This window comes from Phyllobates terribilis, unplaced genomic scaffold (genome assembly GCF_046119375.1).
Source record: "Phyllobates terribilis strain yellow unplaced genomic scaffold, ASM4611937v1 Scaffold_2__4_contigs__length_985480577, whole genome shotgun sequence".
NCBI classification, from domain to species: domain Eukaryota; kingdom Metazoa; phylum Chordata; class Amphibia; order Anura; family Dendrobatidae; genus Phyllobates; species Phyllobates terribilis.
Window position 1 is genome coordinate 435,599,062 of NW_027362762.1, and position 17,791 is coordinate 435,616,852.

Sequence of the window (17,791 nt, forward strand, 5' to 3'; positions counted from 1 at the left end):
TGAACGAGGCCTTAAACTATGGAACCCAGACTGAACAGAAAGAAAGCATTAGAGGAATATCGTTGTTTTGCAGAAAGCCAATGGTAAAATTGATAATATCTTTTCAAAACATTATAAACACAATGGTTATCCCAACAATTGCTACATCACACTTCAATTGGCCAATTATGACCACAGCTATGGCTACTTTAGTAACCTGTGCAATGTGCTATAGTGATGAAGACAAACAGGTCTAACTTAATATTGCATATGAGGGTCACTAATAAAGCGATTTCACGGTAATGAGCCTCATTCCTCAATATTAGATATGCATAAAAACTTTCAACAACAATCAGACTCTTAGCAACTGCCGGTCCTCTTGTGACTACATCTGATTTCTCTGAAGAATGATGGGGAGAGTCAGGAATAGAAACCATAACTCAATCTGCTAGAAGAAGTCGAGCAGTCTGCTAACCTGTAATATAATTTGTTATGGAGCATAACTGTGGAATTGTATTTTGCCAGTTTTCCTTTGCCCTCTAGTTCCAGGAATCGTACAAAATAAATCACTTGTTAGGACTGTTTGACTAACGTCTCTTTCTGTCTTCTTTCTATAGTAATTGCCCATCTTTCCTGGCGGCTGGTTTGGCAAGGGCAACAGCTGATGAGATACTGCAAAGTGACCTGTCTGCATACTATGTACCAAAGCATGTCGATGGCACAGAAGGAATCATACGTAAGAAAATTATCCTAAACTTCTATATTGCACTTTAACTTTATAAGGAAATATTCTAAATACATTTTGCATATTTATGTCATTGTACTGCAGTTAAAGGGTTAATTGAATAAAACTGACAGATTAGGGCTGTCTACCTAGAGACTGTTCTATGGATTCAATATGATGCAGTCTATTTTCTAAAAAACTGCAAGGATGCAAGAGTTTCAATGTATGCCTTGGATATAAGAAAACTTCACTTCCCCCTTTTTATCATGTCTTTTGATGCTTTTTGAAGTCGTAATTTATTATATAGAAGATATAACCAATAAGTATTGCACTACGGCGCAACCTCAAATGCCTTCACCTTGTAGAGCTCCAGACATCATACTGATACCAATAAGTATTAGACTATGGCACAACCCCAAATACCTTCATCTTATATAGGTCCGGACATTATACCAATGAGTATTAGACTACAGCGTAACCTCAGATACCTTAAGCTTGTAAAGCTCCGGACATCATACCAATACCAATAAGTATTAGGCTGCGTGCACACGATGCGTTTTTCATGCGTTTATGCTGCGGAATTTCCGCAGCGGAAACGCATCAAAAACGCATGGTAATCCGCACCCCATGGTCCCCAATGGCATTCCGCAATGTCAATGCACATGCTGCGGATTTTTCCGCAGCGTTTCTGCAGCGCAAATAAATCCGCAGCATGTTCATTAATTTTGCGGAAGCGCCGCCATTGACTTGCATTGAGACGCATAGAATCCGTGTCTGTACATTTGTACAAGCGGATTTTATGCGTCTCTATGTGCGGATGATACCCAGTTCTGGAGGAGAGAAGACTCTCATCCAGACCTGGGTACCATTATACCTGTAAAAAAAAGAATAAAATAATAAATAAAGTTTATATTCACCTGTCCGGCGGCCCCAGCAGCGCTTCTCCTTCCAGGACCTGAGATGACGTCGCGATCATGTGACTGCAGGCTGTCTCGCGACCTGCCGGCAACCCGGAAGAAGCCAGGACGAGCGCGACAGCACACGCGGCGGGGGATCGGGGGTAAGTATAGCTTTATTTTTTTTATTTTTATGGTCACACTATATAAATCCATGCCGTTTGCATGGATTTATATAGTGTGACCTAGTTGTCAAGCACTTTCCAAGTGATGCTATCGCTTGGAAAGTGCTCGTCAGTCCGCATGCGGAAACACATGCGTTAACGCATGTGGGTGCGCATGTGAATCCGCATGTATTCCGCATGTATTATGCAGGAAAAACGCATGCACAATCTGCATGCGTTTTTTCTGCCAGGGAGATGCAGAAATGCTGCAGAAATTTTCTGCTTCATTTCTGCATCGTGGGTACATAGCCTTAGACTACGGCGCAACCTCAAATACCTTCCGCTTGTAAAGCTCCGGACATCATACCAATACCAATAAGTATTAGACTACGGCGCAACCTCAAATACCTTCTGCTTGTAAAGCTCCGGACATCATACCAATACCAATAAGTATTAGACTACGGCACAACCTCAAATACCTTCAGCTTGTAAAGCTCCAGACATCATACCGATACCAATAAGTATTAGACTACGGCACAACCTCAAATACCATCAGCTTGTAAAGCTCCGAACATCATACCAATACCAATATTATTAGACTACGGCGCAACCTCAAATACCTTCAGCTTATATAGCTCCAGACATCATACCAATACCAATAAGTATTAGACTACGGCACAACCTCAAATACCTTCAGCTTGTAAAGCTCCAGACATCATACCAATACCAATAAGTATTAGACTACGGCACAACCCCAAATACCTTCAGCTTGTAAAGCTCCAGACATCATACCAATACCAATAAGTATTAGACTACGGCACAACCCCAAATACCTTCAGCTTGTAAAGCTCCAGATATCATACCAATACCAATAAGTATTAGACCACGGCACAACCCCAAATACCTTCAGCTTGTAAAGCTCCAGATATCATACCGATACCAATAAGTAATAGACTACGGCACAGCCCCAAATACCTTCAGCTTGTAAAGCTCCAGACATCATACCGATACCAATAAGTACTAGACTACGGCACAACCCCAAATACCTTCAGCTTGTAAAGCTCCAGATATCATACCGATACCAATAAGTATTAGACCACGGCACAACCCCAAATACCTTCAGCTTGTAAAGCTCCAGATATCGTACCGATACCAATAAGTATTAGACCACGGCACAACCCCAAATACCTTCAGCTTGTAAAGCTCCAGATATCATACCGATACCAATAAGTATTAGACTACGGCACAACCTCAAATACCATCAGCTTGTAAAGCTCCGAACATCATACCAATACCAATATTATTAGACTACGGCGCAACCTCAAATACCTTCAGCTTATATAGCTCCAGACATCATACCAATACCAATAAGTATTAGACTACGGCACAACCTCAAATACCTTCAGCTTGTAAAGCTCCAGACATCATACCAATACCAATAAGTATTAGACTACGGCACAACCCCAAATACCTTCAGCTTGTAAAGCTCCAGACATCATACCAATACCAATAAGTATTAGACTACGGCACAACCCCAAATACCTTCAGCTTGTAAAGCTCCAGATATCATACCAATACCAATAAGTATTAGACCACGGCACAACCCCAAATACCTTCAGCTTGTAAAGCTCCAGATATCATACCGATACCAATAAGTAATAGACTACGGCACAGCCCCAAATACCTTCAGCTTGTAAAGCTCCAGACATCATACCGATACCAATAAGTACTAGACTACGGCACAACCCCAAATACCTTCAGCTTGTAAAGCTCCAGATATCATACCGATACCAATAAGTATTAGACCACGGCACAACCCCAAATACCTTCAGCTTGTAAAGCTCCAGATATCGTACCGATACCAATAAGTATTAGACCACGGCACAACCCCAAATACCTTCAGCTTGTAAAGCTCCAGATATCATACCGATACCAATAAGTATTAGACTACGGCACAACCCCAAATACCTTCAGCTTGTAAAGCTCCAGACATCATACCAATACCAATAAGTATTAGACTACGGCACAACCCCAAATACCTTCAGCTTATATAGCTCCGGACATCATACCAATACCAATATTATTAGACTACGGCACAACCCCAAATACCTTCAGCTTGTAAAGCTCCAGACATCATACCGATACCAATAAGTATTAGACTACGACACAACTCCAAATACCTTCAGCTTGTAAAGCTCCAGACATCATACCAATACCAATAAGTATTAGACTACGGCACAACCCCAAATACCTTCAGCTTGTAAAGCTCTGGACATCATACCAATACCAATAAGTATTAGACTATGGCACAGCCTCAAGTACATTCAGCTTGTATAGCTCCAGACATCATACCAATACCAATAAGTATTAGACTACGGCACAGCCCCAAATACCTTCAGCTTGTAAAGCTCCAGACATCATACCGATACCAATAAGTATTAGACTACGGCACAACCCCAAATACCTTCAGCTTCTAAAGCTCCAGACATCATACCGATACCAATAAGTATTAGACCACGGCACAACCCCAAATACCTTCAGCTTGTAAAGCTCCAGATATCGTACCGATACCAATAAGTATTAGACCACGGCACAACCCCAAATACCTTCAGCTTGTAAAGCTCCAGATATCATACCGATATCAATAAGTATTAGACTACGGCACAGCCCCAAATACCTTCAGCTTGTAAAGCTCCAGACATCATACCAATACCAATAAGTATTAGACTACGGCACAACCCCAAATACCTTTAGCTTCTAAAGCTCCAGACATCATACCGATACCAATAAGTATTAGACTACGGCACAACCCCAAATACCTTCAGCTTGTAAAGCTCCAGATATCATACCGATACCAATAAGTATTAGACCACGGCACAACCCCAAATACCTTCAGCTTGTAAAGCTCCAGATATCATACCGATACCAATAAGTATTAGACTACGGCACAGCCCCAAATACCTTCAGCTTCTAAAGCTCCAGACATCATACCGATACCAATAAGTATTAGACTACGACACAACCCCAAATACCTTCAGCTTGTAAAGCTCCAGATATCATACCGATACCAATAAGTATTAGACTACGGCACAACCCCAAATACCTTCAGCTTTTAAAGCTCCAGACATCATACCGATACCAATAAGTATTAGACTACGACACAACCCCAAATACCTTCAGCTTGTAAAGCTCCAGACATCATACCAATACCAATAAGTTTTAGACTACGGCACAACCCCAAATACCTTCAGCTTGTAAAGCTCCGGACATCATACCAATACCAATAAGTATTAGACTATGGCACAGCCTCAAGTACATTCAGCTTGTATAGCTCCAGACATCATACCGATACCAATAAGTATTAGACCACGGCACAACCCCAAATACCTTCAGCTTGTAAAGCTCCAGATATCATACCGATACCAATAAGTATTAGATTACGGCACAACCCCAAATACCTTCAGCTTCTAAAGCTCCAGACATCATACCGATGCCAATAAGTATTAGACTACGGCACAGCCCCAAATACCTTCAGCTTTAAAGTTCCAGACATCATACCGATACCAATAAGTATTAGACTACGGCACAACCCCAAATACCTTCAGCTTCTAAAGCTCCAGACATCATACCGATACCAATAAGTATTAGACTACGGCACAACCCCAAATACCTTCAGCTTGTAAAGCTCCAGATATCATACCGATACCAATAAGTATTAGACCACGGCACAACCCCAAATACCTTCAGCTTGTAAAGCTCCAGATATCATACCGATACCAATAAGTATTAGACCACAGCACAACCCCAAATACCTTCAGCTTGTAAAGCTCCAGATATCATACCGATACCAATAAGTATTAGACTACGGCACAGCCCCAGATACCTTCAGCTTGTAAAGCTCCAGACATCATACCGATACCAATAAGTATTAGACCACGGCACAACCCCAAATACCTTCAGCTTGTAAAGCTCCAGATATCATACCGATACCAATAAGTATTAGACTACGGCACAGCCCCAAATACCTTCAGCTTCTAAAGCTCTAGACATCATACCGATACCAATAAGTATTAGACTACGGCACAACCCCAAATACCTTCAGCTTTTAAAGCTCCAGACATCATACCGATACCAATAAGTATTAGACTACGGCACAACCTCAAATACCTTCAGCTTTTAAAGCTCCAGACATCATACCAATACCAATAAGTATTAGACTACGGCGCAACCCCAAATACCTTCAGCTTGTAAAGCTCCAGACATCATACCAATACCAATATTATTAGACTACGGCACAACCCCAAATACCTTCAGCTTGTAAAGCTCCAGACATCATACCGATACCAATAAGTATTAGACTACGACACAATCCCAAATACCTTCAGCTTGTAAAGCTCCAGACATCATACCAATACCAATAAGTATTAGACTATGGCACAGCCTCAAGTACATTCAGCTTGTATAGCTCCAGACATCATACCGATACCAATAAGTATTAGACCACGGCACAACCCCAAATACCTTCAGCTTGTAAAGCTCCAGATATCATACCGATACCAATAAGTATTAGACTACGGCACAACCCCAAATACCTTCAGCTTCTAAAGCTCCAGACATCATACCGATACCAATAAGTATTAGACTACGGCACAACCCCAAATACCTTCAGCTTGTAAAGCTCCAGATATCATACCGATACCAATAAGTATTAGACCACGGCACAACCCCAAATACCTTCAGCTTGTAAAGCTCCAGACATCATACCGATACCAATAAGTATTAGACCACGGCACAACCCCAAATACCTTCAGCTTGTAAAGCTCCGGACATCATACCGATACCAATAAGTATTACACTACGGCACAACCTCAAATACCTTCAGCTTGTAAAGCTCCAGACATCATATCAATAAGTATTAGACTACGGCACAACCCCAAATACCTTCAGCTTGTAAAGCTCCGGACATCATACCAATACCAATAAGTATTAGACTACGGCACAACCCCAAATACCTTCAGCTTGTAAGGGTCCGGACATCATACCAATACCAATAAGTATTAGACTACAGCATAACCTCAAATACCTCCAGCTTGTAAAGCTCCAGACATCATACCGATACCAATAAGTATTAGACTACGGCACAACCCCAAATACCTTCAGCTTGTAAAGCTCCAGATATCATACCGATACCAATAAGTATTAGACCACGGCACAACCCCAAATACCTTCAGCTTGTAAAGCTCCAGATATCATACCGATACCAATAAGTATTAGACCACGGCACAACCCCAAATACCTTCAGCTTGTAAAGCTCCAGACATCATACCGATACCAATAAGTATTGCACTACGGCACAACCTCAAATACCTCCAGCTTGTAAAGCTCCGGACATCATACCGATACCAATAAGTATTAGACTACGGCACAACCTCAAATACCTTCAGCTTGTAAGGGTCCGGACATCATACCGATACCAATAAGTATTAGACTACGGCACAACCCCAAATACCTTCAGCTTGTATAGCTCCAGACATCAGGGACAAACATTGTGAAATATGGTGGTGCTACACAGAGTCACGGATACAAAATAGCTTGTTCCCAAAAATCATGGCACTCACCAAAGCGATATAAAACCAGGTAATACCGTAAGGTTATGTCCACATGTCCAATAATCATCAGTTAGAATGGAATCAGCAGCAATCCGTTAACGATAAAGTTGTGCAGACATAACTTTTTTGTCCGGCTGAAAAAAACTGATTTCAACTGGATCCATTTTCTAACATTGAAGTCTATGGAAAACTGATCCGTTAAATAGTCATCAGTTGTTGTTTTTTTCATTTGAAAAGGATCCTTTTTTTGCTTACTGGATCACTTTCAAATGACAGAAAGCGGTTGGCTGTGTAACGGATCCATTTTCTATAGACTTCAATGTTAAAAAAATGGATCCAGTTGAAATTTGTTTTTTTTTAGCTTGACAAAATAGTTGTGTTTGCACAACTTTTTTGTCAACAGATTGTTGCTGGATCCATTCTGACTGATGATTACTGGTCATGTGAACTTAGGCTAGAAGTGCAGGAGTTGCGAGGCAATCTCACAATATAACGTGCTTCCACTGACCTTTGCTCTCCAGAAGATTGGTGAGTGCCATGGTCTTTTTCTTCGTTTGGAAACATTTTATTATACACATAGAGATACATATGGTGAATAAGAAAATCAAAAAGGTAATCTCTAGGGCATTTTTGACTTAGTAATACTAAGGAGATGTAATTAAAACACTGTAGCCTGTACAAAAGACTTTGAAAGTAAGTACAAAGGCTCCCCAGCTTGTGATCCTACTTCAAGTCATCAGACGTTCCCCCGAAATTGTTGCGATAATTGAAGGGTTGGGTGGAAAAACTTTACAGTTCCAGAAATAGTAGCTACTTCATTGTTTCCTGTATCTTCATTGTAATTGCAGCAGTATCCCCTCCCCCCTCAGTGTTTCCCCAGGAATAAAGCTGAGCCACCTTGTCTTTCCACATTAGTCACAGCAGTCCTATGCTCTTCCCAATAGTTATAGCCTAACTTCCCAGTATTCCAACAGATGCTCCCCCTCAAATACATTCCTGTGATCTACCCCCTGCCGGAAGGAATGTGAGCAGCCTTTTCTTTGTATCTGAATGAAGCGTCCTGCTTCTCTGCCATTCTCCTTGAAGGAGGGACATAGCACTGCTGTTGGTTGTAGCGTGCACCATCTGCTTTGCATGAGTGGTCTGTGACTACTTCCTCTGGCACCAATGTGCATAACCTGTCTAATATGATATCTAGCCCTGTATATGACGCACCCCCTGGGCCAGTGTTGTTTGGGGGATACCCGGAGCCGGATCAGATGGGGGTTGTAGTCTCCGAGTGGCGGTGACCCGGTCCGTGCCCAGGGTGTCAAGCTCAGTGTGTGGCAGTCCTACAGATGTTACTGGATGTTCTTTAGTGTCGACTACGCCACCCGTTGATTTGCGGTCACTACGGCCGCCGCTGCAGCAGGGTCCGCTGAGGCTGGTGGTGTGTGTGCAGCTCAGGTAGTATAACCCCCAACGGGAGGGGTATAGCCTCAGGGGGTCAGTTGCAGAGGATGGTGGTTGTGGAGGTGCAGTGAGGATGGTAATGAAACTCAGAGTCGGGCTGTGCAGTTCAGGGTTTTTACTTACTGCTTTTGTGTTGGTCACTCCGGCCTTGAGTGACCACCCGAGCCGTGCTGCGTCCACCAGGTCCTGGACTCGGCCAACCCCCAGGTGATTCTGGAGCGTGTTCCTGAGCTCCCTTTCTGACTTGTCCTTCTCTCTGGCCTTCCCCACCAGGGATCCACCTAAGTCCGGCTCCCTCGGGCCTCTTGTTGGTAAAACCCTTGTCTCTGGGTTCCCTGACCCTATTCTTGGTTTGCCTTCCGGGTGGATTTAGTGGGTGGTCGTGGCAGATCCTGCCCACGACCTCCGGTCTCTGGCTAAGGATTAGTGCCCTCCACCAGCTTGGGATCCGGTACCCTTGTGCCAACTCTTCACCCTCTGGTCTAATTTTGGGTTCTTGGAGTTCCCTCTTCTCCCCCTCTGGGTCCTTCTTTTCTCCTCTCTCTCACTCTCTTGGCCTTGGAGCTGGCTGAGCTGTTCTGCTTGTCGGACCAAACCTCTACAAAAGACCCTGTTCTAAGATGGTTCCCACCTTATATACTCCCTCTATGTGTGAGCTCAGGTGACCAGCACCCAATGAGCTCCTAGCATTACCCAGACTGCTCCCCCTATCTGCCCCTACACTACTGGGATGTTCCACCCCCCTCCCACTCCAGCCAGGGACAGACGCTGTCATACCTGCACATTTCTCTAGTGGGAGTACCATTGGTCTGTCCCCCGGAAATGGGATGTATGTAGTGCATGCAGCCTACTGAGCTCAGTTCCACACCCCATCCTTACCCGGGAGTGGAATATCACACCTCTGGCTTGAGGTGTAATACCCCTGTAGCAGCCGAATCCTCAGGGTACTACATTCCCCCCTGGTAAATCACAGCACGTCCTCGGGCTGTAAGATATAAAAAAAACATCCAAAACATACAATTTTTTCATAAACATAAACATATAAAACATCACATATATTATCAGCAATAACTTTTCATATAAAACTTTTCATAAATAACCTCCTTGTAAACACTCTTGCTCCTCCGGCCACGGTGCAACTTGTGACCGGGAAAAGTGCGACAGTCTCTTCAAGAAAAACAACAGTTTCCTATAAAACCGGTAGGGGGCGCCTTAGGAAGCGCAACTATATACAGGGGGAATATGGCCGCTCTCAGTCTTCGGCCAGGTAATGGGAATAGGGACACACGGGTTAACAGTTCACTCTTGTCCCAACGGGGACTTATTTAAAGCAGCAACAGTTCACTGTACCCCGATGGGTAACTATTTACAGTCTCTTTACCGTACTTTAACGATGGCGTCCTCCTGCTCCTTCTTTGGATTTAGACCCGTCCGGGTCCTCCTGCTCCTCCTCACACCGCAGCTCCTCCTCCGTCAGGCGATGTACATGGAGGGCGTAGGGTCCTTTGGCACACTTGTGCCGGGTGAAGGTGACCTCGTCCCCTACATACAGGTCACGACCTCTGTGTCCCTCCGGCAGATGGCTTTCTACGTCTCTGCGTGTGACAAAGACGTCGCCGGGGGTATGATGGTCTTTTATGAAGCCCCACCCATGCTGCAGGTTGAATTTAATCACAGTCCCGATGGTACGGGGACCATGAGCTGCACGGGGGTTCCTCCTGGTCCGGCTCTTCTGCTCCGCGCTCCTTATCTGTGCTTGCTGTTCCCGGACCCGCCTCTCTCTCCGCTCCTTCTCGAAGACCTCGAGCTGCTGGCGGCAGCACTCTGCACGCTCCGCTGCGGCCGCCCGAGTCTCCTGAGTGAACCCCATGAGGTCTCCTCCGGTGGGGTCCCACTCAAACTGTGCCTCCTCTAGCGGGGGCTGGGTCCTCCTGACGGGCTTCGGAGCCGGAATCAGGGGCTCACACAGGGGCCTCGCCCTTTGGAGTTCCAGTTGGTAGTACTCCTGGGGCCATATGAAGGGCTGCCCATCCGGGCACGTATGCTGGGCGAACAGGTCCTCACCCAGGTGCGGTACTTTAGGTGTTATGGGCGCTGTGGTGGTAGCGGCGCCCGGGTTGACCAGGCCTTGCGACCAGGCTTGGGACACGCTAAAGGAAAAGGGCACCGTAAGAACGGTGGCGCCCGTGGTTACTCGGCCCTGCGACCAGGCTGGTGGCTCCGCGGAGGTAGGGGGCGCTGTTGGAATGGCGGCGCCCGGGTGTACTAGGCCTTGCGACCAGGCCGATGGTATTTCCTGCTTTGCCTCGCTCAGGGTCGAAGCGCGTGACGTCACAGGGGTCGCGGCCGCGGTTTCCGGTTGAGGCCTAGTCTGCGGCGGTGACGATGCAGCGACGGGCACGGCAGGGGGAATTTCGGGCTCTGCGACGGGGAGCTGGGGCAGGCACGCGGTTTCCCGGCTCGGGGTAGAGACGTCCCCTTTACCTGCCTCCATTCGTTCAGCTCCCTTCTCGGCGCCGTCTCCGGCCTTGAGTCCTCCTGCACCATCCTCAGAGGCGGTCTGTCTCCTCGTCTCGGGTGGCGTGCTCCGCTGACGGGTTTCGGTCCGCTGGGCCATCTCTCGGCTCCACTCCGCCAACGTCTCTCGCTGCACCCGGGCCATCCTCCGTGCGAGGCCCTCCAGCGCAGTCTGTGCACACTCCCGGTCTCGGGGGAGCTGTGCCAGGACCTCCACTAGGCCTAGTGGGGTTGTGGCTTGTAGCAGGCTCCTGACCACTGGGTCGGTGCTGCCTGACTCTCCCTCCATCTCCGGGTAGGCTCTCTCTGGACTCCTCTCCAGACTTCTTGTCTCCGGGTGCGCTCTCTCCAGACTGCTCCAGGCGACACCCATCTTTGCTCTCTTCTTCTGTCTCCGCCCACATTGAGGGTGGTCCCGGGGCAACTTAGTGATTGTCAGTTCCAGGGGCAGTTCTCTCACGCTGATGGACACTTCCAGCATCACAGTCTCTGTTGGTGGGCGCGGTTTCCGCTTTTGGCGCCATTCTTCGACCTGGCCCACGATGGGAGGTGGCCTTTTGCCACCCTCTGGCACGCCCATAATGGCGTCCGCTCTTCCAAGGCGGGAAATCTTTGGAAAGGGCGGGAATCGTCTCCCAGTGGCGGGAAACTCCATGGATGGCGGGAAAAAGCTGCAAATGGCGGACAACCGGCGGGAAACGACCTGTGATGGGGTCCGTTTGCGGGGACCCTCCGGAACCGGCGGGAGACTTCTTTTTGAGGTAACGGTGAACTTTTCTTCAGGCACGCAGTACCCGGTTGTTGCGGGCACGTTATCCTGCCGACTACGCCAAAGTTGACGCACCCCCTGGGCCAGTGTTGTTTGGGGGATACCCGGAGTCGGATCAGATGGGGGTTGTAGTCTCCGAGTGGCGGTGACCCGGTCCGTGCCCAGGGTGTCAAGCTCAGTGTGTGGCAGTCCTACAGATGTTACTGGATGTTCTTTAGTGTCGACTACGCCACCTGTTGATTTGCGGTCACTACGGCCGCCGCTGCAGCAGGGTCCGCTGAGGCTGGTGGTGTGTGTGCAGCTCAGGTAGTATAACCCCCAACGGGAGGGGTATAGCCTCAGGGGGTCAGTTGCAGAGGATGGTGGTTGTGGAGGTGCAGTGAGGATGGTAATGAAACTCAGAGTCGGGCTGTGCAGTTCAGGGTTTTTACTTACTGCTTTTGTGTTGGTCACTCCGGCCTTGAGTGACCACCCGAGCCGTGCTGCGTCCACCAGGTCCTGGACTCGGCCAACCCCCAGGTGATTCTGGAGCGTGTTCCTGAGCTCCCTTTCTGACTTGTCCTTCTCTCTGGCCTTCCCCACCAGGGATCCACCTAAGTCCGGCTCCCTCGGGCCTCTTGTTGGTAAAACCCTTGTCTCTGGGTTCCCTGACCCTATTCTTGGTTTGCCTTCCGGGTGGATTTAGTGGGTGGTCGTGGCAGATCCTGCCCACGACCTCCGGTCTCTGGCTAAGGATTAGTGCCCTCCACCAGCTTGGGATCCGGTACCCTTGTGCCAACTCTTCACCCTCTGGTCTAATTTTGGGTTCTTGGAGTTCCCTCTTCTCCCCCTCTGGGTCCTTCTTTTCTCCTCTCTCTCACTCTCTTGGCCTTGGAGCTGGCTGAGCTGTTCTGCTTGTCGGACCAAACCTCTACAAAAGACCCTGTTCTAAGATGGTTCCCACCTTATATACTCCCTCTATGTGTGAGCTCAGGTGACCAGCACCCAATGAGCTCCTAGCATTACCCAGACTGCTCCCCCTATCTGCCCCTACACTACTGGGATGTTCCACCCCCCTCCCACTCCAGCCAGGGACAGACGCTGTCGTACCTGCACATTTCTCTAGTGGGAGTACCATTGGTCTGTCCCCCGGAAATGGGATGTATGTAGTGCATGCAGCCTACTGAGCTCAGTTCCACACCCCATCCTTACCCGGGAGTGGAATATCACACCTCTGGCTTGAGGTGTAATACCCCTGTAGCAGCCGAATCCTCAGGGTGCTACATATACACTGATCAAAATAAATGGGAACACTTAAAGGGGTTTTCCACCTTAAGTAAGAAAACTTTTCTTTCCCCCAAAATGCAAGCAGTTGGGGCTAAAAATAATTTTTGCAATTGGGTTTCATTAAAAATGTTGCACCGTTTGCCTCTTCTAGCCTCTGATTCTCTCATGCAAGACAATCGGATGCAAATGACCCTCGGCTCAAACTCTGCTGCGAGCGTGAGCCGAGTGTCATCTTACTGTGATCCGATTCTCTCGCATGCGAGAATTTACTCACAGGTGCGGAGAAGATGAAGAACTTAATTTCTAGGCCCTGAGGTTCCCCACCCCTGCACTAGACGGTGCTACATGGACCATGGGATTAGAGCACAGTGTGAGGGTAATACACACAATGTGACACTAGGTGGTGCTAGTAAAAAAAAAAAATGGAGCAAAGAGGAGAGTGTGACAATGGGATAGACCTGCTAAGACACATCATCACTAGTTCTTGCAGATAAAAATGAGACAATATTGTAAAATTGTAAACAATAAATATTTGAAACCACAACAAGTTATTAAGTAAATACCATTAAATAGGTGTAATGGAACACCTACAAATTATAGCATGTAAGTGCCATAATATAACTATCCTAATGCTACCAAAAATTACTGACCTACACCAGCCATAATAGTGATAGGAACATCAGCCCCCACCACAGACCTCTGACACACGTTTCGCCCCTAGCTTTGTCTGGTGGTACTGAGGTGAGGGGGATGAGATTTATAGTTAATACCATAATCAGATATTGGTTGTCAGTAGTACATGCACAACAGTACAGTTTGCTGCTGAGCTACAGACTCTGTTCATTTAACCTTCTCCTGGGTCCCATCACTGCGTCTGGAGGAGTGATGTTTTGGAAGTCAGGTGGGAGGACATGATCACTGGAGTTATCGCTGATACACAGACACAGTAAAGATGGGAAGGCACCATATTGGTTCAGGGCTTGGAATTGTTAAGTAATACTATCCCTGGCAAAAATTATGGAATCACCGGGCTCGGAGGATGTTCATTCAGTTGTTTAATGTTGTTGAAAAAAAGCAGATCACAGACATGGCACAAAACTAAAGTCATTTCAAATGGCAACTTTATGGCTTTAAGAAACATTAAAAGAAATCAAGATTAAAAATGTGGTACTCAGTAAGGGTCATTTTTTTCAGACCAAGCAGAGGGAAAAATTATGGAATCACTCAATTCTGAGGAAAAAATTATGGAATCATGAAAAACAAACACTCAAAAGAACACTCCAATACATCACTAGTATTTTGTTACACCACCTCTGGCTTTAATAACAGCTTGCAGTCTCTGAGGCATGGACTTAATGAGTGACAAACAGTACTCTTAATCAACCTGGCTCCACCTTTCCCTGATTGCTGTTGCCAGATCAGCTTTGCAGGTTGGAGCCTTGTCATGGACCATTTTCTTCAACTTCCACAAAAGATTTTCAATTGGGTTGAGACCCGGACTATTTGCAGGCCATGACATTGACCTTATGTGTCTTCTTTCATAGAATGTTTTCACAGTTTTTGCTCTATGGCAGGATGCATTATCATCTTGAAAAATGATGTCATCATCCCCAAACATCCTTTCAATTGATGGGATAAGAAAACTGTCCAAAATATCAATGTAAACTTGGGCATTTATTGAAGATGTAATGACAGTCATCTCCCCAGTGCCTTTACCTGACATGCAGCCCCATATCATCAATGACTGTGGAAATTTGCATGTTCTCTTCATGCAGTCATCTTTATATATCTCATTGGAACGGCACCAAACAAAAGTTTCAGCATCATCACCTTGCCAAATGCAGATTTGTGATTCATCACTGAATGTGACTTTCATCCAGTCATCCACAGTCCACGATGGCTTTTCCTTAGCCCATTGTAACCTTGTTTTTTTCTGTTTAGGTGTTAATGATGGCTTATGTTTAGCTTTTCTGTATGTAAATCCCATTTCCTTTAGGCGGTTTCTTACAGTTCGGTCACAGACATTGACTCCAGTTTCCTCCCATTCGTTCCTCATTTATTTTGTTGTGCATTTCCTGTTTTGGAGACATATTGCTTTAAGTTTCCAGTCTTGACACTTTGATGTCTTCCTTGGTCTACCAGTATGTTTGCCTTTAACAACCTTCCCATGTTGTTTGTATTTGGTCCAGATTTTAGACACAGCTGTGAACAACCAACATCTTTTGCAACATTGCGTGATGATTTACCTTCTTTTAAGAGTTTGACAATCCTCTCCTTTGTTTCAATTGACATCTCTCTTGTTGGAGCCATGATTCTTGTCAGTCCACTTTGTGCAACAGCTCTCCAAGGTGTGATCACTCCTTTTTAGATGCAGACTAACGAGCAGATCTAATTTGATGCAGGTGTTAGTTTTGGAAATGAAAATTTACAGGGTGATTCCATAATTCTTTCCTCAGAATTGAGTGATTCCATAATTTTTTCCCTCTGCTTGGTCTGAAAAAAAATTACCCTTACTGAGTACCACATTTTTAATCTTGATTTTTTTTAGTGTTTCTTAAAGCCCTAAAGTTGCCATTTGAAATGACTTTAGTTTTGTGCCATGTCTGTGATCTGCTTTTTTTCAACAACATTAAACAACTGAATGAACATCATCTGAGCCCGGTGATTCCATAATTTTTGCCAGGGGTTGTATATACATGTTCACCTATCCCGCTACATATGGTGAAGCTATGAAATAGTGCAAACACAAAAATCGTGAAACAGTGCGTAACAGTAAAAACAAGCTGTGCAATGAATAAGGAGTGCAATAAGTAAGGAGTGCAAGGGAAAGTGTGAATGAACAAATGATAGGAGGTAATATGAAGTTGAGATTCGGTGGGCATGAAAAACAGCCCAGTGTGAACTTGTGCTGAGGTGAGGTTAATGAAATTGGAAGTGTAGAGACACAAAAAAAACAAAAGGTGACTTAATAAAAAACAATGTAGGGATATAATGAAAGCATTAACAAAAGAAGTAAAGAAAAATTAAAATGATGTGAAATATATGAATGAAAAAGTGAATTTAAGAGTGATTTATAAATGGGATGATATAAGTGTATGCTGAACTTATCATCAAGCCTCTTGATTTGAAAAAATAAAGTAGTAAATTGAAAAACAAATGGCAAATGTAGGCTGCAATGCAGACCTAATAAATAGAATACTAGTGAACAAGGGGTGTAAATTACCCAACACCATGAAAATTTATGACCCAGTTTTTTTTATATAGACAGAAATGCAGCTCTGTAATATAAAATAGGCACATAAATGTGCACAGGTAAGTATATGATATGTGTAAAGAGGTATGTATATAGATTATGATGTGTGAAAACTACCAAAGAGAAAAAAAATACTTTTTTGAGTATTGCTTTTTGGAAGAATCTAACTTTTACTTCCAATTGTGAAGTTGCATACAGTGGATCCAAAAATTAATTTTACTGGCGGAGACATCTTCTTTCAATATCAAAATACCCATATACAAAGGGGTGAAAGAAAAAATTATTATTTTTTTATTAATATGGGTAAAGATTTTCAGCTTGAATCTTTTCTTTACCAAGATCCGATGACTCAAGTGTTCCCTTAATTTATGTGACCAGTGTATAATACGAAAATAAAACTCAGCTCACTGCAAATAAATAATTCTCTAACAAAGGAAATAGTAAGCATTGCCAACAACAGAGGGAAGAGTTGCTATCACCATAATCCTGAAATTATGACAGAAACTTGAAGACTTACGGCCCAATTCATTAAGATTGATGTTGTACTTCCCAGTTTTAATGACACGCAGGAGTAAGATGTGCATAATTCAGTAAGACGCGCACACCACTTAACGAATTAGGTGCATCCTACCATAGCCATGAGCCTCCCCCAGAAATGTTACTCCAGTCAGAGACTGTCGTATATTTCTGCTGAAAGTTAGGTCACTTAAGTTCTGTAACTTTTCATGAATAGACAGGCAGGAACAGCCACCCTATACTGCCTATACTCCACCCATTTTGGCAAAACTGGCCAGAACTGCTATGAAAATGTCAAAGTTGCAACATTTTTGCACAACTCAGAAAGTGCGCAAAAATCATGTGACTTATTCAGATGTTTTTCTAAAAAAAAAAAACTGGTAAAAACACCTTCATGAATCAGGGCCACAGACTGCTAGTTGTAGTAGCTTTCCACTGTAATTATTCGATTGTGGACCCAAGCAGGGGATTCTTCCTTCAATAGTAATAATGCTTTTTAACAGAGTCCAGTTTGAACAGACCCTTTTTCATTAGCTGATTTCTGGATCTACTTTAAACCAGAAAACATAACTGTCATAGAGCCTGTCTCCCCAAAATTGATAATTAAACTAACGATGGGGATTTACCCTATAAAAATCATACTTTT

The 17,791-nt window shown here is 44.8% G+C and overlaps 1 protein-coding gene across 1 annotated transcript in view; it reads left to right on the forward strand.

Annotated features, from left to right (window-relative positions):
• Positions 1-17,791, forward strand: part of PPM1E (protein phosphatase, Mg2+/Mn2+ dependent 1E) — a 307,370-nt gene that overhangs the window by 162,921 nt on the left and 126,658 nt on the right. Inside the window, exon 2 of the mRNA XM_073665370.1 lies at positions 597-715. Within this exon, the coding sequence (XP_073521471.1) occupies positions 597-715 (119 nt within the window). The remainder of the gene's footprint in view (positions 1-596; positions 716-17,791) is intronic.